Genomic DNA, 21,411 nt, shown 5'->3' with positions numbered 1-21,411 from the left:
TTTGAAATCCATTAACTTTTTTAAACATTTCAAATCTTTAAAATGTCGAATTTTTGGCAATTTTTAGTTTTTTCAAAATTTCCTAAATCCCTAAAATTTTTGATTTTATTGTTAATCGTTACGTTTTTAAATTTTTGAAATCGTTAATTCTGTTGAATTTTTCAAAGATTGCTTAGTTACAAGTTCTGTTTTTCTGTTTTTTGAAAAATCATTGAACTTTTTATAATTATCAAAATTTTGAATTTTCGACAACCTCAAGATAGCCATTTGAATTTTTGAAGACCGTTAAATTTTTGAACTTTTCAATTTATTAAATTTTCGAATTTTTGACAACCGTTAGAGAAGAATTTTTGAAATTTGTCATCGTTTTCGAACAATCTTAACATTTTTGAAACAATTATGTTAAGATTTAGAATTTGATGAAAAAATGGTTTTAGAAAACCAGGAAAACTTCATAACGAACCCTAAACAGACATGAAAAATTGCTTTTTAAACAAATGGCGAAACTTTGAACTCAAGAAGTAATTAGTTGAATCCTTTATTGCTATCTCAAGCTATTCACAATATATATATTTCCTCGTGTATAAAATGCAATTTAATATAACAAAAATATAAGGAATAAAATAAAAAAATTGCGAGAAGCTGGAAAAAAATGAACATGAGTCCCTTCACTTCATTCCACTCGATTCCTCCTTTCATTTTTATTTGTTACACTTTTCAAGTAGCATGCTCTTGACAACTGTTATTGTTTGTCTACGTACTTATCCAAAGCATATAGCACTGAAGTGAAATATATAAAAAAAAAAAATTGTAAGAGATTGAAACAACAAACAAAGCGCAATTCAGTTGCATGAAATGAACCCGATGAATGGATAGATTGGAAAGAGAGAGCTAGTAAATGAATGAGTGGTGCAAGTGGGTCTCAACAACAACATCATCATCATCATCGTCATCGATTGGAATGGCGGAATGGATTTAATAATTGATTTTCCCAACTGAAAATTCATTTTCGGGTTCTCGATGTTGTTTCTGTTTTTCAATGTTCGGTCTTAATGATATTTACTCATTGTTTAAAGTGTGGTTGCACATGAGAGAAGTTTGAGTCCTTAAAATGTTTGTTTTTGTGACTAATTTGAGTTTTTAAAATGCAAATTGTGTGATTTAATCTTTTGACTGTCGTTTTTTGAATTTTGCACAACTTGAAGTTATCTTCTGAATTTTTTAACCGTCATTTTTTGAACTTTATACAGCTTGAAGTTAGCTTGCGAATTTTCCAACTGTAAATTTCTGAATTTTGTACAACTTGAAGTTAGCTTCCGACTTTTCTAACTCTAACTTTTTGAATTTTGTACAACTTGAATTTAGCTTCCGACTTTTCTAACTGTCATTTTTTGAATATTGTTCAATTTAAAGTTAGTTTCCGACTTTTCTAACTGTAATTTTTTTGAATTTTATACAATTTGAAGTTAGCTTCCGACTTTTCTAACTGTCGTTTTTTGAATTTTGCACAACTTGAAGTTATCTTCTGAATTTTTTAACCGTCATTTTTTGAACTTTATACAGCTTGAAGTTAGCTTGCGAATTTTCCAACTGTAAATTTCTGAATTTTGTACAACTTGAAGTTAGCTTCCGACTTTTCTAACTCTAACTTTTTGAATTTTGTACAACTTGAATTTAGCTTCCGACTTTTCTAACTGTCATTTTTTGAATATTGTTCAATTTAAAGTTAGTTTCCGACTTTTCTAACTGTAATTTTTTTGAATTTTATACAATTTGAAGTTAGCTTCCGACTTTTCTAACTGTCGTTTTTTGAATTTTTGTACAACTTGAAGTTAGCTTCCGACTTTTTTAACTGTCGTTTTTTGAATTTTTGTTTTTTGAATTAACTGTAATTTTATGAATTTTGTACAACTTAAAGTTAGCTTTCGATGTTTTAGATAGTAACAAAAATTCAAATTTTAAATAACCGTTAGAAACTAATTAAACAAATTGCGACATAATAATTATGACTGTATATTTCTCCGAACCTCCTTCATTAATAACTTCGCATATATGTTATTCATCTTCATTGACGCTCAAATTATAAGCTGAATTTCGTAGAAATTATACAAGGAAAAATAAAATCCAGCTTAGTCGTCATCTTTTATGCATTAGATGTTAGCACCCACTCGCAAATCTAATCGGATATAAAATTAATTAAACTATCATCACACAACATGTATTAATGAACTCCATCTCCCATTTTTTCAACAACTGAATATGATTCGTTAAGAGATTTTTTTTCTCTCATAGTGATCATGGCATCAACATCAGCATCATCATCACATAATCTCATCTTATTTTTCATTTGCGCAAATTCGCAACTATTTATCCCCCAGAAGGGAAAGAGGGAAAAAAAGGAAAAATTTTAATCAGCAAAATCGTGCATTGAATGTGAAATAATCCTTGTAAATATATCCATTTATTGGTTTTTTTTTTCTCTTTCTTTTCTTTGATTCCTTTTTCCCAATTTTCTTCTTTCAATATGTAGCACACAAAAATATCTTCATCACATATGGATGTTGTGTAGTTTTTGTTCGGATGAAATTAGTTTTTCTGCTGAAAATGTTATGAAGCTGCTCATGATGAAGCAAGTAAGTATGTGAGCCAGATTATGCGGATTGAAGGCTTTTGAGTCACTTGTTTTTTCAGGTTAAAGGGGTTTGAAACTATGAATCTCAATGAATTTGAAACTATGAATTTCTTAATTTAACGGGGTTTGAAACTATAAATTTCTTAATTTCAAGGGGTTTCAAACTATGAAATTCTTAATATAAAGGGGTTTCAAACTATGAATTTCTTGATTTCAAGGGGTTTGAAAATACGAATTTCATAATTTTTAGGGGTATGAAACTATGAATTTCTCAATTTCAAGGGGAGTAAAATTATGAATTTGTTAATTTTAATGGGTTTCAAACTATGAAATTTTACAAAATAATTACCAATCCATTCCATCTAATATCTCCGTAAGTGATACACATGATGAAGATTATTCCATGGTCAGCATTGAAATTGTTCATTCCCTCATTATACCGAGATTGCTAGTTATCGAAATACACAGTACAGCTCTCATGTAAGCCTATAGGCCTTCAAAATTAATTCCATCTTTTCAATTTCGTAATCATGAATGTTTCAGCATTACCCAATAATGAAAAACAACTGCATCAACTGTATAATGCATGCACCCGGCTGTATGTACATACTCCGTTAGGCTAACACAAGTCGCGCTTCTCAAATATTTGCTTTTCATTTTCTTTTTATTAGAAATTTTTTTTCCAGTTGCTCCAGCATTAAAGAAGAAAAAAAAATTTTTTTTGTTTGTCTTTAGTCATGAATAAATTATGGAGCATTCAACATCAGAAATGAGTTCATAAATTTTTTATATGGCAATAATTTCGGGTAAATCGTGCATGTTAAAGGATGGATTTTTTTTTCATCATATTTTATATTTTTGAGAAAATAGCTCGAAAGAAATAAGTCAAAAATTTATGAAGGGAATAATTTTTTATGTCATTATTTTTCATGTGATGATAATTTGAGAAATACTTTGGTCTTTGAAAAGTCAGGGATGAAAAAGATGAATTTAGTAACAAAATATTAACGGTTTTGTACATTTTGAATTTTAACGGTTTTGTATAATTTGAATTTTAACGGTTTTGAATACTTTGAAGTTTAAAAGTTTTGTAACATTTGAAATTGACAATTTTATAAAATTTGAATTTTAACTGTTTTGTAACATTTGAAATTTAAAAGTTTTGTAAAATTTGAAATTTAACATTTTTGTAGAATTTGAAATTTAACATTTTTGTAAAATTTGAATTTTTAACGGTTTTGTATAATTTGAATTTTAACGGTTTTGTAATATTTGGATTTACCCTGAATTTACGTTATAAGCCAGTGGCTTATCGGAAGAAAAAAGTTTTCAAAATCTCTAAAAAAGGCTTAATAACGAGTAGTGGCTTAGTAAGGAAATGTATACAAATGAAGAAAATTGAAAATTTTCATGGAAATTTTAAAAATTATTAATGTTTTCTAGTCCTAACTGATTGTCAATGTCTAAATATATCATTTAAAAACAATTAAATCAGTCAAATTTCTTTACTAAGCCAGTGGCTTAGTAACGGGTAGTGGCTTATAACGTAAATTCAGGGTAACAGTGTTGTAAAATTTTAAATTTAACAGTTTTTTAAAATTTAAAATGTGACAGTTTTGTAAGTTTTGAAATTTAACGGTTTTGTAAAATTTAAATTTTAACGATTTTGTAAAATTTGAAAATTCAATTTTAGACTCTGCACTCTGTACTATAAAATTTTTATTACCATCGCAATGCCTACAAAATTTGATATAAATTCTTAACGGATAATTGATGAAACCCCCGTTCTCCATCCACTCTGATTGTACTCATACATAGTTGTGCAATTCATAAATAATAAAATATATAAAAATCTTAAGACTAATGTTTAACCAACAATATAATGGTTCATTAAGCCACAGTCAAAAACCACAACAGAAATAATAAATTAAATTACTTCTCCTCTCGAATTTTTTCTGGTTTCTCCGCATTTCTCGACAAATTGAGGGTTGTATAGTCTGTACATAGACATGTGTGCTTGATCACAATATGAAGGAGTATAATATCTTGCAGTCGAACCCACGCAATATATTCATATATTCCCTCCTCAAGCACGAATTACAAGATTTTCCTCAGCCTCCCCCAGTTGTTTTCAGGTAATTTGTAGCACATTATAAATGGAAAATTAATAGCGAAAAAGAATCTGCTTGGATTTAATGTTTAAGTGATGATCGAATTGGGTAGGTGTTCATCTGTGAAATTTAATTTGATGGAAACAACAGCAGTGAGATAGAACAAATGGAAGGGAGTACATTTTTTTGATACACTACTCGTGTATTTAAATGAGGCATCCTTTAATGCATGCTAGAAATTGCTCAATCAAGCTCACTTCATGATGAAATTCATAAAAATATTTTGGACTACGTGCTTTTTGACACAACTTTTCAACGACAATTCTAAAATGGACATCTTCTTCGAAGTCGACATTTAATGTGCCATCATTTAGAAAATAAAAAAAGTTCAAAGGAACTACACTGCTGTCATGGTTTTTATCTGCTTATTGAAAACATATTTTTGAGGCACATCAACAGGCTACTTAGATTGGTCCATATTGCAACAGATCATTTTATTGCGTTTTAATGATTAAAACATTTTGAATAGCACAACGTGTACGCTAGGTAAACCGTACGTCGCAGAATCAATATTGATTTCTCCTGTGAATCCCGTCATCATCAACAAAGTGTTGAATATATTAACACAGGTGGTCCAAGATCAAGTTCGTTTGTAAATTATGCTTCTAAGTACCAATTAATTATCTCTGCCTAAATCTTTTCTGTGTCATTCTTTTGAAAGTCTGAGAGCCACTGAATTATAGTCTTCTTAGTGTAACATCGATAGCTGTAGATAGAGATAGTATTACACTTGGAATTGGTAATTTTCAAGCGGTAGCATGCGATAGAGCCAGCTTCAGGCGTCGACTGAGGGAAGCCATGAATCAAACTTGATCTATACGACCAACGAAGCTAGTAAGTAAGTAATGTAACATCGATTGCATTGTTCGGATTCATGTCACATCTACAAAACTTTGTATAATGATTGACGGATCGTCCTTTGATGGGGATTGAACTTTATTCCTCAGATAATAGATGGCTACAGATTTACCGTCGTTTGTTTAATCACTCGGCCACAGAGGCCTTCCACTCGCAATGACATATTCGTCTTAATATAGCTCGATACTCGAGATTTCACTCTACTTCGACACCACACATGGCTAAGTTAAATGCCGTCTACAGTTAAGAAATCTAATTTTGGGTAGTCACTAAGATTGATAATTTTGATGTCTAATAAAGCTCATTAAAGAGATAAGACACATAAATTTAACATATTAATGCTCGAAATAGCTCGACAATGTCCAATAGCGTGTGGGTAGCCATATCTTATTTCACAGCAAGGATGAATCACTCATCACTCAACTAAATTTAGCTTTTAATAAATCTAGACACACCCAGAGTCACATCGTACATACATAGTGACATAAGTTCATTAAACTTGTAGATAATTATTATGAAAAAAATGAGATAAAATATTATTTGCAATGTCTAAGTCTAATTATCAGCATAACAACGAATTATTTCTGAAATCCAGCCATCAATCGTTGATATTGTGTGTTGTCTTGGCGTGAAAATGAAAAATGTTTGAAAAACGAAACGAAACGATCAAAATGAAATGATCAGAACAGGCGAAATAAATAATAAAGGAATGCTGATCGCGTACACAGCTCACAAAAAAAAAATTCTAGACATCTGTAAATTGGACTTGTTGGTGCTTGTTGTTGAAAGATGCCGAATGGTAATTTGTCCAAATTAGCTATGGCAAGTTCACATTAATCATAATAATGAATATTTTTTTTTTACTTCATTTCTTGCTGCTCTCTCACTCACTCTTCTTTCATTATTTATTATCTTAAGAGTTTATTTATTGTGGCTATATGATGGGGATCATTAATATTAGGTTATTTTTCACTACGTTTTCCATTTTCTTCGCACGTTGAGCGGCGATATATCATTCTTGCTTTGGAGCTTTTTTTTTTTGAGCTGATGTGCTAAAGAAAACATCAGTCGCTCATTTAAAAAAGTGACACCTAAGGGATTAGCGCGAAAAAAATTATTAATAAGGCAGTGGTGGAGTTTGTGGATGTGGTGAGTGATGAGTAACGTTCGAACAGAGATTGTGGTCGATTCGAACTTTGTATGGAATTAATTCGACCAAAGTTGACTTTTTCATTCAAAATCTTAGTAGACTTTGAGCTCTGAATTGGAATTTTGGTTGCTTACTGGATGTTTTCATGATAAAACATCAAATTTGCATTTATTTAGTGAAATTACATCAAAAATTCCGTTATTTTTTCAAATTTTTGAATTTTCCCGCTCATTTTGGATAGATTTGAATACAAATGTGTTCAAAAACGAAAATATTACAATTACTACATTATTCAAGCTATTAAACGATAAAAATAAGAACCAAAACCTTTGCTCACAGTTAATAAACATTACACAATCATTTAAAAACCAATTAGACATGAAATCAGGCCAAATTTAAGTCTCAAAATCTCCATGTGTAAATGTAAAGAAATTATCAAAATTAAATTTTTATAATTTTAATGACTTTATATGTTTTTGAGGTTCTTCTTTGTTAATTTTAATGAAAATATGAAATTTTAATTAATGAAATTCATTAATAATTACAAGAGATCAATGACACCAAACCAGCAAGCTCTTGCAAATATTCAATAATAATAAAATCCGATAATTACAAATTAATTCGTTTATTAACCCCTTAATTACGCCAGGTGTCTCTTGTAAAAATACATTATGCACTTGTAAATACGACACTGTGTCTATATATATATTCATTTTATTTTTACCACATTAATTATATTCAACTGGAAACTTGCATTCCATCAACCATTATGCTAACAAATGAGAAAAAGTCAACAACTTGATGTTATTAAACATTCTGTTCTCGATTCTCGTCTCTCAATTCACATTATGTCTTCATTACAAAAAGGCCCCGCGCTTAATAATGAAGAAAAAGATGCCTTTGTTTCCACTGATCTGAGGATAGAAAGAGATGTTAAAATAAGTGTACATGTACAAATATGAAACGTCTTTGTAAAAGAAATTATTAATTGGACGATATTTATCATGAAGCGCTTCTCATATACACTTTAAATGCTCCGAAAGTAAGTTCATTTAAGTTTATGATGTTGATAATCACATATTATATTATTTCATCAGTCAATTTTGTACTTTTCAACTTCATCTCATGTATTTTTTTTATATATTCCATATTCCAGTAGATAGGGAAAACTGAAAGGAGGAATCGACAAGAAAAATGGTTAAAAAACATTTCAATTTATCTCGAAAAAAAAAATAAAAATGATTCATGCAATGGACACGGCAATACAATGCATTCAATTTACTGTTTGTTCATTCGCTTGCACTGATGTTTGCACAATTGTCCGATCATCATCATCGAAATGAAAAAAAAAAGTGTATGTATGGATTGACAGAGTCATTCAAAGTGCAACTGTAAATTTTTTTCGTGCATTTTTTAAGTAGTAAATGAGTTGCTGGGTTAGGTTTGGCTAGTTAACTGGATGTGGAATAGAAAAAAAACTAATTTTTGTATATTTTTGACCAAAAAAATGCAAATTTTTAGAAAATTAACAATTTTTAATTGAACAACCACTTTAAATCGAGGAATTGATGATTTATACTTCAAAAACCAGTTAATGAACGGATTAGTTAACGAATAACTGATTTACTTACTGTATTTTATGTCTAATAATTAAATTAAAGTAAATTTTTGTTGAATTTGATTTCAAAATTCACAATATTTACATTTTTCAAAAGGGTGTAAAACTACTTTTATCCAAAATCTAAGAGCAATTCAAATTCAAATCTATTTTGACCGTTAAAATGTAATTAAGCATTTCAAACCTCAAAATCCATTAAATGCGCTCAAACTACAATCTAAAATGCACCAACATCAATTTCAATGCTTACTTTTTCGAGAATAGAAAAAAAAATTCAGAAGTGAAAAATCAGTTTGGTCCATTTTTCAAGTTTTAATTGAATGCATAGTAGATAAATATTGATGTTACTTAGTGCATTTTCAGGCAATTTTTTCAGCATTACATCATTGTCAATGCTAACATGTCAAATGCATATTGAACATAACATTCTATTCGTTAATTACACCAAAAAATGCCTTTTTGTCCATTATCTATTGTCAATTTATTGAATGTTGAAAGTTTGAATAAAAATTCACATGCACGGAATGTCAACAGGATTCAAAAAATAAAAAAACCGACAATGCATTTGAGGAATATATATTGCTTTACATTGACTGCATTCCTATATGACTTAAAGCTAGAAAAAAAGTAGAAAGACTTCAATTTCCAACCCCTCCATATACATATAGTTTTTTATCTTTAATCTACGTGTAACAAACAATAAATTTCTCAAGAAACTAAATCATTTCGCGGATTCACATCCCCATAATAAATAATGTACATCGTTATGGAAGCAAAAAAAAAAAATAAATGGTTGTAAGGAACGAATGATTCAAGGGTGGTGCAACGAGCGAAAGCAAAAACTAGCCTCGTTAAAAATAAATAAAATAAAGAGAAAGAGGAATGAAAGTCGAAGACGAAGCGGTAGGAAAGAGATTTAAAAAGGACTCGACTTTATCGAGTGACTGCAGCGCATTTTTTTGACAAGCAACTGCAGATCTACGGCATTATCTGATACAGAAGGATTCTTAAGATTTGGTTAAACGAGAATCCATATGATTTGCCTTCAAATGAAAATCTTCTGAAAAAATCAGGTCAGCAGGACATCAACAGCTAGCTTCAGGCGCCGACTGAGGCAGCCCATGGATCACACTTGATCTGTTTATTCAGCGAACTAAGTAACTAAGGACACTAACAAGGAGATGATGATGAGGAAATATGGCTGGATAGCTTACGTCGCCCTTAGTTGGAACTCGGAAGTGAAAATACCCTGGAGCTCCAAAAGGTACAAGGCAATAGTCCAATTAACAGAGTCTGCAACAGGATCAGATGAAAAGCATTTAGATGTGCCTTAAGTTCCACATACGAGTATGGCTACAGTAAGCAAGTAAGTAAGATTTATGCCAATACATGTACAAGATACAGTGAGATCCAAGTAACTTCTTCAAACTAAAATATACCAAACAACGTAGATCATTAACGTCAGAAAATAATATTTGTAACGGCCATTAAAAATTCAAATTTTTGAGCAAAATTATTCATTCACAACCAACTTCAAGTATATTTACAAATGAAATTATGAACGAAATTACTTACTTCTTTACTTCGATGGTTGAACAGATCAATTGTGATCCATGGCTTTACTCAGATGTCGTCTGAAACAGATCCTATCGCTTACAACCGCTTGACATCTTGCTATCCAGTTTCAGTCAACAGTTGTCTTCCATAAGTGAAATGAAAATCATTAACTATCAAATTTAGGAATGATTCCAAGATTTAAGACTATATAGTGCACTAATAACTCAATAAAACTGGTCTACGATGTCTCTTGGGTCTCTACGATGTATCTGGGCTCTCTACAATGTCTCTAGGCTCTCTGCAATGTCTAGTTAACGAGTTAATAAACACAATCAACCAAACTACAGGACAAACTGTCTTATTAATCTACTCTTTTCTCAAAAATGCACTAAAAAAATCCCCGCATTACATTTAAGAGGGTTGAAGACGATCGTGAAATAAAAAACCATAAAATATCTGCCTAAAATGTTCACACGATGGTTGTAACATTCTTAAAATTTATTGCATGTATAAAAGAAATTCATTTCTACAATTTTTACGGGTTGCATTGCATCCTTAATGTAACTGTATATAGTACTGTAAAGCATTATGGCATTACTGTATAATTAAAAAGAAGTGATTTCATAGTTTAAAATAAAAGCAATGATTTAATGAATAACAACGGCGAATTGTGTAGAAAAACAGCAATGCAGCACAAGATTCATGAAAATTAATTTTGCAAAGTGAGTTTTCGTCAATTTATTTTCAATGGGCGATGTTGCATTTCATTATTATGTGCAAATATGGGAAAAGGAACTTAATGAATATAGAAAAAAAAAATGGAATTCTCTTGCGTAAAATTAAAACTGAAAAGCGTCATTTTAATTATGAAAATGCAGTCGAGTAAGATGTGATGTCAGAAATCATGAATTTCAGTAAATGAGAATTAAAATGTTTTTAGCGGTTTTTAATGGATGAGGAATGAAAATGAGGTGGATTGCTTTTAGTTTATCTAGGTGGAACTGTTTATCAAGGTGGAATTATTCGTAGGTTTTTTAATAGATTTTTTGGAAATTTTGGAGGATTTTTGAGATGCTTACCTACTTAGTCACTTCTTTGGCGAAAGTGCAAAAGGACCGAGTAAGAGTTCGTCGAAAGCTGAATATGTACTTTAGATAACTTCTGCTAGTTTCAAATTTGTGATGACTAATTTACTTAATGCCTTTGTTGAGGTGCTATAGGACCCCTTTCTCTTCGTAGGGAATGAAAGCTGAACATCCTTTTGACTATTCTTTGAAACCTTTTTTAAGTTTGAGTCTTTTTTGCACACACAATCCAAGAACTCGTTTCAAACTTGTCTAAAGTTTTTAAGATTTAACAGGAGTTTTAGGATCAAAAAAGAACACTTGGGATTCTCGATGAGTCATATCAAAATAAGTACTGTACCGATATTGACATCCCAAGCGTACCATAATTGATAAAATCCAGTTTTGTCTTACGTTAACAGATAAAAGCTATTAGCAAGCGATAGTTGAGTATACTAACAAAATTTAGTATGATCAATCATATTGATTGAATAATTGAAGCTGCATGCTCAGACGTTTTCAGTGACAGATAACTTTGGCATGCAAGTCTTAGTCGTAAAAGTGACTAGGACCAAGAATATCAGCTCTGCATTTTCTGCAGTTTATATGTGCAGGCCTGCACTTTTCGGTTGTATCTTATAGTTCGTCCAACGCTACCGGCCTTTGTGTTTTGTCCACTAGTCTTCGTATTTTGTGTGCAGGTCTCCAGTTTTGAATGAGCCTTAGTTTAATACAAGAAATACTAAGAGTCCATTCATTCCTTAGATTCAGGAGAACACAGGAAGGGGAGCAGTAAATTCGAAATCAATTGTGGGCAACTTATATTGTGCGACGGAATACCTTGGAAGTAAGCTACGACTGAAACCGTACATATTATGACAGAATGCACATGTAGGCTGTCCACCACTGATTTAAACTCCCAAATAGTCTACATTGGTCTATGATGAAAATCACACAAAAAATGCGTCTTCATTAATATATAATTACAAATATCACACCAACCTTATGATGAGTTGCATTAAAGGATAAATAAAATCTTCATATCATTACACTAAAACATCTTTCACCCTTCATGTTAATTACAAAAAAAGGAAGAATATGCTTCCTCTAGACAGAACATGTTAAATAATTAACAGTGAATATTAACACACAGCATAAAAAAAATTTAAAATTTCTTCCTCACAATAAATTTTGCATCATAAAAATGAAAATTTTTTTTTTGTTCCGTCAGATATCCAATGCACTAGTCTACATTGCAATTTGTTAGAGTGAATGATGTGCTGACACAAAATACTGTACAAATAAAGGAAAAAAATTTAAAATTGAATAGTGTTTGTGTTATAAAATGTTTATTTTTTCAGTAAATATTGTTTCCATTGAATGGATATATCAATTTACTTATCTCCGTTTATGTCATATTCTGTAATCAAAAGCAAAGAGTAAGTAAAAATTTGTGTTGGACATATTTTTTCTTCTTTGTTTATTTAAATGTTTAAAACAATGATGGAATGAGACTTTTGTTAAAGTTGTGGATGGTTGTGAGTCAAGTGGATTATTGTAAAAATAGATTTCTAAATTTTGAAGAATAGCTGAACTCAGCATTTCAGCTGAACACAACATTTCAGCTGAATTCAGCATTCTCGACTGAACTCATCATCTCAGCTGAATTTGGCTATCTCTGCTGAACTCAGCATTCTCAGTTCAACTCACCATTCTCAGATCAGCTCAGCATTCTAAGCATTCGTAGTTGAACTCAGCATTCTAAACTGAATTCAGCATTCTCAGCAGAACTCAGCATTTTCAGCTTAATTCAGCATTCTCAACTGAATTTAGTAATTTCAGCTTAATCCAACAATTTTAAGTGAAATAAGGATAACTAATCAAATTCAGCTCATTTAGCAGAATTTAGATTAATTTTTTGAATTTCAACAAACTGTGCTGTCATTTAATTACGCTGATTCATTCAAATGTGCTGTATTGAGTAGATTGTACTGAATTCAATAGATTATCCTGAATTAAGTATGTTATGCTAAATTCAGTAGATTGTGCTGAATTCAGTTGATTGTACTGAATTCAGTTGATTGTACTGAATTCAGTAAATTGTGCTGAATTCATTACATGTTGAATTCAGTAAATTATGCTGAATTGAGAAGATTGTGCTGAATCCTGGAAATAATGCTGAATTCAGGAGATTGTTCTTATATCAATAAATTCAGGACATTATGCCGAATTCAATAGACTATCCTGAATTCAGTAGGTCATGCTGAATTCAATACACTATCCGGAATTCAGTACTTTATGCTGAATTTCAGTAGTTTATGCTAAATTCCTCCAAATGCGCAAATCTTTAGATATAGGTGTTTAAAACGCAAAAAGAATTAACTGTTATAGCAATGCTTACGTTACTAAATACACGTTTCATTCAAATAATACAAAATTAATTCCATCAATAATCTTGTTAGGCAGTTTGTTCTCAAAATTTGTCTAAAGTTATTTATGATTTTAATTGAAAATTTTCGCAATACATCCTCAGATACCAAAATTTTTGCTAATCCATTTCCATTGAATAATTAATAAAATTAATTTCATTGACTCAAAAAGCTATAAAATTTCAAGTAATTAAGAGAACTTTGTTGTTTATGAATGGAATTAGTAACTAAAGCGACCAAAATAATAAATTTTATATAGCAATGCCATAATTTGTTTATATTTAATCGATTGTATCCAATATACCGGCACATGGTAATGCAAAAGTATTTTAAGTTTTAGGAAATAATTTCAGTCAACAGCAGTCAATTGTGAATAGTTCAAGTGAATCAAGTGCTAAACCTTAAAACTCCTTCAAGATGGATATGGAAGAAAGTGCTGAAGAAAGCAATGCAGCAGGAGAACAATATGAAGAGGAAATAGTTCCAAAATTCATAACCGATGAGGTATATGAGGACATAACTCAACGTTCAGCTGGAGTTATTAGGGATTTACAAATGTCAAAGCAATACCTATTCTCAGAAGATGTACAAAAACTCCTACTGCTGTGCCAAAATCTCCGACAAAATATAATTGATGAAAGGGACAAAATCGATCAAATGAAAGGCGAAGTAAATAATGCTCAAGCGAGGGTACAGAATGCATTAAAAGAATCTATGCAAAATCAGGAAGTCATACAACAGCTAAAATCCGAAATTGGTATGATGAGACATAACAAAAAAAGAAAATTATTATCATTTAATTGAATTGTACGTCTTCATCGTATTATTTAGATCAGGCATGGAAAAATGCGGATGCTTCAGCATTGCGTGAACAAATCGCTCAAGAGGCGATGAATGTGTTGCGTGAAAAATTGGAAAAACTTCAAAAGGAAGCGGAAAAATATGCTGATCGTGGAGATGGAGACGAGTATGGAATTACACATTATTGATTTTGTATTTATTTCTCATCCATCCCTTCATGTTTTCCTACTTCCTTCGAATTTTGTTGTAAAAAATTGAATTTTTTTAAAGAAATTTTTAAAGTGCTAGGGTTATTGATTGAGAGATTATAGCGCATTTTTTGGCTGAGATCAGTATTTTATTAGGAATAAGTATTCAATCAGTAGGATCCACAACAAAAATTTCATGTAAAATAACGTCCAAAATTCATTTGAAAATTAACGGTCAAAAAATATTCTAATTTTCAAAGGGCTAAAAACACGTGTTTTTCCGTATGGAAAATTAAAAAAATCATTAATTAAAGCATTTATTGATAGTTTAAAGCTTATAAACCAAGCAATAAGTCAGTAAATCGATAATACTGAGCTAATACTTCAAACCCGAGCTCTAGAAGATGTCCAGTTGCTGAGATCTCACGACTCACCCAACCACCCTGCCAGCAATCCAAACAATCAACGTGAAACTATAAGAATTTCTAAAAAATGCGCTAAAAATTGCCTTCTTTTCCAATTCAATACTTTAATGCCTCTTTCTCATCCCCTTACTTACTTTCCTTCTTCTTTTTATACATTCTGTCTAACAGCGGCAATGCTATGCAATCAAAGAAAGAGGGTTTACGCGAGCGAGACCGTTTGATCAATGAAATTGAAGAGCTCCAAAAGAAAGTACATGCACAAACAAAATATATTGAGGAATTGGAAGAGAAAAATTTTGAAAATGAGGAGAAAATCAAAGATCTTTATCGTCAATTTGAGGATGTCTCGAATGATGCATTTAAAGGAAAGCGAGCATTTGAGCAAATCTCAAATAAATTGCAGGAAACGACAGATGAAAAGCAATATCTATCGGATGAATTGAAGAAATATAAGCAACAAGTTAGTTTGCGCATTTATGCCTTTTTATTTATTCTGTTCTCTATTCTGTGGTTGACATTTTTACAGGCAGAAGCTGAGCATAGGATTGTGGTGCAACAGAATATGCAAATGCTGGGACTTCGTGCCAACTTAGATAAGCAAACCACACAGAATAATTTGAATAATATGAAGCTGACCAGATTAACTGGTATGTATGTCCTCCTTTATGCTATATTTTCATTAAAAAAAGGGTCATTTAATACCCCTAAGAATTAATTTTGTCAATATTTCATAAATGGGATTAAATTAAATTAAATTATTTTTCTATTTTAGCCGATTTTGATAACATGACTCAATTGAAAGATAAATTGACAAGTGATTTAAATACAAAGAATAATATCCTTAAATTGAAAGAGGATGAAAATGCAAAATTTCGATTAGAAAATGCCAAAATTATTAAGTCGAAAGAAATTTTAATGAAAAAGATGATGACGATTGACACATCAAAGACTGCATTAGAAAATGAAATATTGAAATTAAAGTAAGGATAGACTTAATTTTTAATCATATTACATTTTCCGTCTCAGTTCCTTAGAGCATTCTTTTGAAAAAGTGAATTTATTAAGCATTCAATTTTTCCATACAAAAATTTAACGGTCAAAAATTTGAAATTTCTTTAGTTTTTTGTAGTTTCTTGCCCCGCTTAGTTGTTTTGATTTTCACATTTTTTGGAGAAAAATTTGCCTTAATTTAATTATTAGACACTAAATTACTGCTTATAAGCAGTATTTCCTACCTTAATTTAATTATTAGTCATAAATGCTCATTATTATTGTCAAAAACACTACGATAAGTACAGAAATATCAAAAATTTCATATTTTTTCAATTACAAATTGAATTTGATGTAAAATCTAAAGAACTAAGCAATAAATCACTGTAAAATGCGTCTCAGTCACTCCATTCAGACAATATTTCATTAATTCCTTATAATTCAATTTAAGAAATACTATATCGACATTTGAGAAGGAAAGAGAAAACACAAAGAAGATGATAGAACAAGCAAAGAAATATGCAGAGGGATTGGTACGTGAGCGTGATTTAGTAAGGAAGGATATCGTCAAATGTTCAAGTAAGTATGATGGATTCTTACATCATCATAATAATGATTAATTATCGATTCCGCTCATTAATAATTCTCAGAAACTGTAAACGATCAGAGAAATCAAGCAGCAATAGTCGATCAACAACTAAAGACATTAGAGAATGAAATAAAGCATTATCAACACAATGAACAGAAATTGAATAACACAATTAGTAAGCTTAAAAAGGATAAGGAACAAATGACAGAAGACACACAAAATTTAACTGACAAATATGATCTATTAAAGGAAGAAGTCAATGCCAAAAATTATCAAATTAATGATTGTAAAGAAAAAGTGAATGAAATTCAAGCGCGTTTATTAAAAACCCAGCATGACTTACAGTCATCACAAGGTGATGTTATCAATCTAGAGAAGGAGTTGCAATTGTCGAAAGAAACTTATGAGGAATTGAAAGAGAAAATAAAAGTAATTAAATTTTCCCATACTCAAGCTCACCTCCGACTAATTTTAATTAAATTTTTCCTCTCTCTCTCTCTTCCTCCCGTCTCCGTTAGTCGACAGCAACACAAATTGAAAAGTTGAAGGAGCAAAGTGTTGCGAAAGAAGAGGAATTGAAGAAATCACAAAAGCACATTGAGAAGATTGAAAAGGAGAAGCAGGGATTGAAAGTTGAAATTAATTCATCATTGATTGCTTTACAACATACGAAATCCGAGTTGCATGAGATTCGAGATGAAAATATTAAATTGACAAAGACTCTACGGGTATGGCATTGGCAGTGTGTAGAATAATTTTCACATTTGCGAGACATAGGACATGTGCAAACGTCGTCAATTAATTTTTTTTTTATTCTTTGTTTGCTTTTTTTCTCCTCTTGTATCGCATTTTTCCTTGATTTTTCCCATCAATCCTGCAATGTATATGCAGGAGAGTGATGCCGGAATAGAAAAACTGAAGAAGCAGTTGGATAATCTAATAAGTGAAAAGGAATTAATTACAGGACAAATTACACGCAAATGTGGAGAAATTGAATTGCTGAATCAAAAAATCAATATGATGCAAATGGCATTGGATAGAAGTAAGGATGACTAATCAGTGTTGTTGATTGGGTATATTGGTTAGGCATGGATTTAAGCTTTATTTGGGTAGATGATTATAAGGCCCGTTTACACCTGGAAGTTATGTTTTATCTTAGATGCTGTGTATCTAAGCTTCATGGACATAAGTAGACGTATTGACTGACAAGTTGTTGGATTTCTATAACTGTCTCTAGATTCAGTTTAGATACCATCCATAAAATGTCCTGAAATAGTTCCTAACCTGATTTCATGGTACGATACCTAAAAGCGGTCACTTTACCTGTAAGACAGTGAATGAAGTAAAATTTGTGCTAACTTAATGCCAATTAAACTCCAAATCGGGCTTCACGCTGAACTGGGATACATCTAGTTCGGATATGACTATACAAATTATTTTGGATTTAAGTCAGTTGAAGACAGATCGCCGCTGTCTACTATACTCGTCAGCTTTAAGGTTCTGGGTCAAGATTTCCAGTCCGGATAAACCAAAACATCTTTTAACTGCTTAATAGCAATCTAATGTCCAGTTGGTGATCTAGTTCCAACTTATTTTTGTCAACTCTTGTAGACCATCTCCAATTACAACACTGAACAACCCAACCGTCTTTCCATTCATTATTCATTTCTCAATTCTCATTCAATTAGGCAATAGTCAGTATAATGATCGACTAGAGGACATAAAGTTTCTAAAAATTGAAATTAAAAATTTACGTTCACAAAGAAATTTATTGGCTCGTGGCAGTGCAAATACGGCTGATATGCGACAAGAAGTTTTGCAATTAAATCGTGTTCTCGTACAGGAGAGAGTACGATCAAAAGCATTAGAAAATGAAATGACAACGCCAATGAATGTTCATAGGTAGGAACAGATTTTCCTCTTCTTTTTTATGTTGCTTTACAAAAGAAAAAAAAAACGGAAAGAAAAATGATTTTAAATTAATGAATTTCTTTCACTGTTTTATTTCTATAGATGGCGAAAATTAAGTGGAATAGATCCCGATAAGGCACAACTTTTGTCAAAAGTTCAAAGTTTACAAAAGTAAATAAAATTACTGTTTTATTTTCACGATTTTAATTATTTTAAAGCAAGTAGAGAGCAACCTTTTTTATGTCCTGGCACACCTTGGTGATAAACCTCGACCGAAACCTCACATTTTGTATGGTTCAGTCACGGTTCATGACACACAGGTTGTCGTGGACAACCATTTATTGTTCACGGCACACCTTAGTGGTAGGTCTCGACCAAAACCGCACATTTTTTAGGGTTCTTGACATTTCCAAAACACACTAATGTGCCGTGACACTCAGCTTGTCGTAGACAACCATTTATTTTTCACGGCACGCCTTAGTGGTAGGTCTCGACCAAAACCGCATATTTTGTAGGGTTCTTGACATTTCCAAAATACACCAATTTGCCGCGACACACAGGCTGTCGAGGACAACCATTTATTTATCACGGCACGCCTTAGTGGTAGGTCTCGACCAAAACCGCACATTTTTTTTCATCCGCACATTTTTTCTCATCCTTAGTTCATGACATATAAAAACCACACTAGAGTGGCATTTCACACAGGTTGTCCAGGACAATAATTTATTTTGCACACCTGAGAAGTAGGCCCCGAGCAAAATCACATGCGTCACACGATTAATGGCATTTCTAAACCACACTAGAGTATCGCGACACCCAGATTGTCCACCACAGTCTTAAACATTTAATTAATGTAATTAATTTTCATTCATTCAGACGACTTCTTCTCCAAACAAGTGTAATATTGAAGAAAGATGAGACGATACAGACAATAACTGAAAAGGTTCAATATCTTGAAGAGTTTAGAGAGAAATTACCATCTGAAAACATCAAAGAAGAATTAATGATGATGAGAGTGAGTATAAAATTATAATTCTTCATGCTACTTTGAACATCCCTACAGTACTTACTTATTAAATTACTCCTTCATTAATCATTAGCACAAATTATCGGCTCATACCAAGAAAATGAAGGCAGCTCTTGTGCTATCAAAGATTAAGAATGAGGATCTTCAGACAAGAGAGACATTGATTGAAGAAATGAAGAATAATTTAATGGAACTGAAGCGACAATTGCTTAATGAGGTGAGTGTGTATATGGATTAAAATTTACAGTCAATGTTCTGAGAATTAACTGTTTTTTTGAAAATTAATGTATGAAATATGGTAATGAATGGAAGAGATGTAATATGGAAGTGGAATGGGATTTCGTGTGATGATTAGTGATGGTAGGCATTTTCGCATTTATGTATAGAGGATTTTGTTGGTTATAGTTCGGCTCCTTTCGGTTTTCTTAGCTTGGTTTCATGAATGTAAGCTTTGCTGCTTACTAAGCCAATGTACCCTGTTTAACCAAAGTCTTGTTTGACATAGTGAGGATTATGAGGATCAAGAAAGCAAAAGTCTGAATCCAAAATTGACCAAATGTCTTTTGTACTCCTTTCTGCCCTAACATACTAGCATATGCTCAGTAAGCATCATACGAGATCAATTATCATGCTCACTAGGCTACTTTAGATGCTTATTGAGCATGCTAGTTGGTATTTGTAAGATGTTCATTGAGTATATGCTGGTACATATGTTACTTACTTACTTACTTACTTACATACATACTTCGCTGGCCGTACAGATCAATTGTGATTCATGACCTCTCTCAGATGTCGCTTAAAACTAGATCTATAGCCGGCTACCGGTTGTAAATTTCCGATTCCAAATGCGATACTATCTCGATCAACAGCTTCTTTCTATGAGTTTTTGGCCGTCCTCATGTGTATAGGGTATATATGTTAGAGCTATCTTATTCATGAATACCGTCAAATACACCGCCGACTATAGGAGCTGTATGCACTGACACGTAAATTAACAGATTAAATTAGACAAGATCATATCCAGAGTATCTTGATTGTAGGATTTGGAGAAGTCAGCCTGAAAATCAGACCAGTAGTAGCTAAATCTTTGGATAAAGTCATGCGTATTACGATGTTAACGCATATCCGAATAATTCCTCTAACCCGGTTTAGCCTGAATAGCACAAGTCAGTTAATCGATCCAAAATCCGACACTAGATTTGTGTAAATCCAGTATGGAAGAGAATCTACGTCAAATCCGCAACCAAGTCAGTGTCATGCTAGTCTGGAGCTGAATTTTTGATCGATAAACCGATTTGTGCTATGCAAGTAAAGAGTATAGCCCAGAACCGTCTTTAAGTATAGTGGAATTTGATGTGTTAAGGAACTAGAATCAATGAATATATTCCAAATCAAAAGCAATTCTAATTCCCTAATGACTATCCAAAATCCATCTTCCTTTATATTTTCCAACTTGTCACAAAAAACGCCCCTAATTGTGACAAAAAAAAAGTCCATTGAACCTCTTTGTCATCGTAGACTCTTAAACTTAAAAATTCCAAAGCACTTATTAATTACGGACTCATACAACCGAACCACTGCAAACAAGAGAGTTAAGACTCGAATACCAATCGATTCTAAAACCATAAAATTCCAACATTTATCATTTTCAACATTTCTCTTTCAATTTCAGAAAAAGGAAAAGAATAAGCTACTCGAACAATTGAGAGAATTCAAGAAGAATGCCCTAGAAGCGCAAAGAGTCATCAATGATTATAAAATTTGCGGTGCTGGTTTTAAGATGAAATGTTGAGCAGCATCATAAATTGATTTTCTCTTGCATTCTCAAATTATTTTATAATTTTCATTTCAAGCGTCATTAAAGTAGTGAACTGTAAATAATTGAGCACCTGGGGTACATGCCATACCATGCAATATACGATTCGTACCCTTCAACAAAACAGAGTGAGAGAGTAATAACATTTCAGTCATTTACATTGCACCAGATTTCATTGGTTTTTA

At 31.7% G+C, this 21,411-nt stretch overlaps 1 protein-coding gene across 1 annotated transcript; it reads left to right on the top strand.

The window, feature by feature from the left end:
• The first annotated feature begins 13,896 nt into the window (after positions 1–13,896).
• On the top strand, positions 13,897–21,202 carry LOC139090342 (cilia- and flagella-associated protein 58-like). Its single transcript, XM_070640107.1, has 14 exons — positions 13,897–14,236; positions 14,311–14,446; positions 15,062–15,353; positions 15,420–15,540; positions 15,666–15,873; positions 16,335–16,462; positions 16,534–16,901; positions 16,991–17,200; positions 17,364–17,514; positions 18,161–18,374; positions 18,486–18,554; positions 19,260–19,398; positions 19,484–19,627; positions 21,083–21,202. The coding sequence occupies exons 1-14, from the start codon at positions 13,897–13,899 to the stop codon at positions 21,200–21,202; spliced, it is 2,640 nt and encodes an 879-aa protein (XP_070496208.1).
• Positions 21,203–21,411: the final 209 nt, after the last annotated feature.

This window comes from Chironomus tepperi, unplaced genomic scaffold (assembly GCF_022539635.2).
Source record: "Chironomus tepperi strain 1889 unplaced genomic scaffold, CSIRO-AGI_Ctep_v1 contig_217, whole genome shotgun sequence".
In the NCBI taxonomy this organism is placed as follows: domain Eukaryota; kingdom Metazoa; phylum Arthropoda; class Insecta; order Diptera; family Chironomidae; genus Chironomus; species Chironomus tepperi.
Note: the sequence above shows the minus strand (reverse complement) of the source record. Positions and strands in the feature narration are given on the sequence as shown.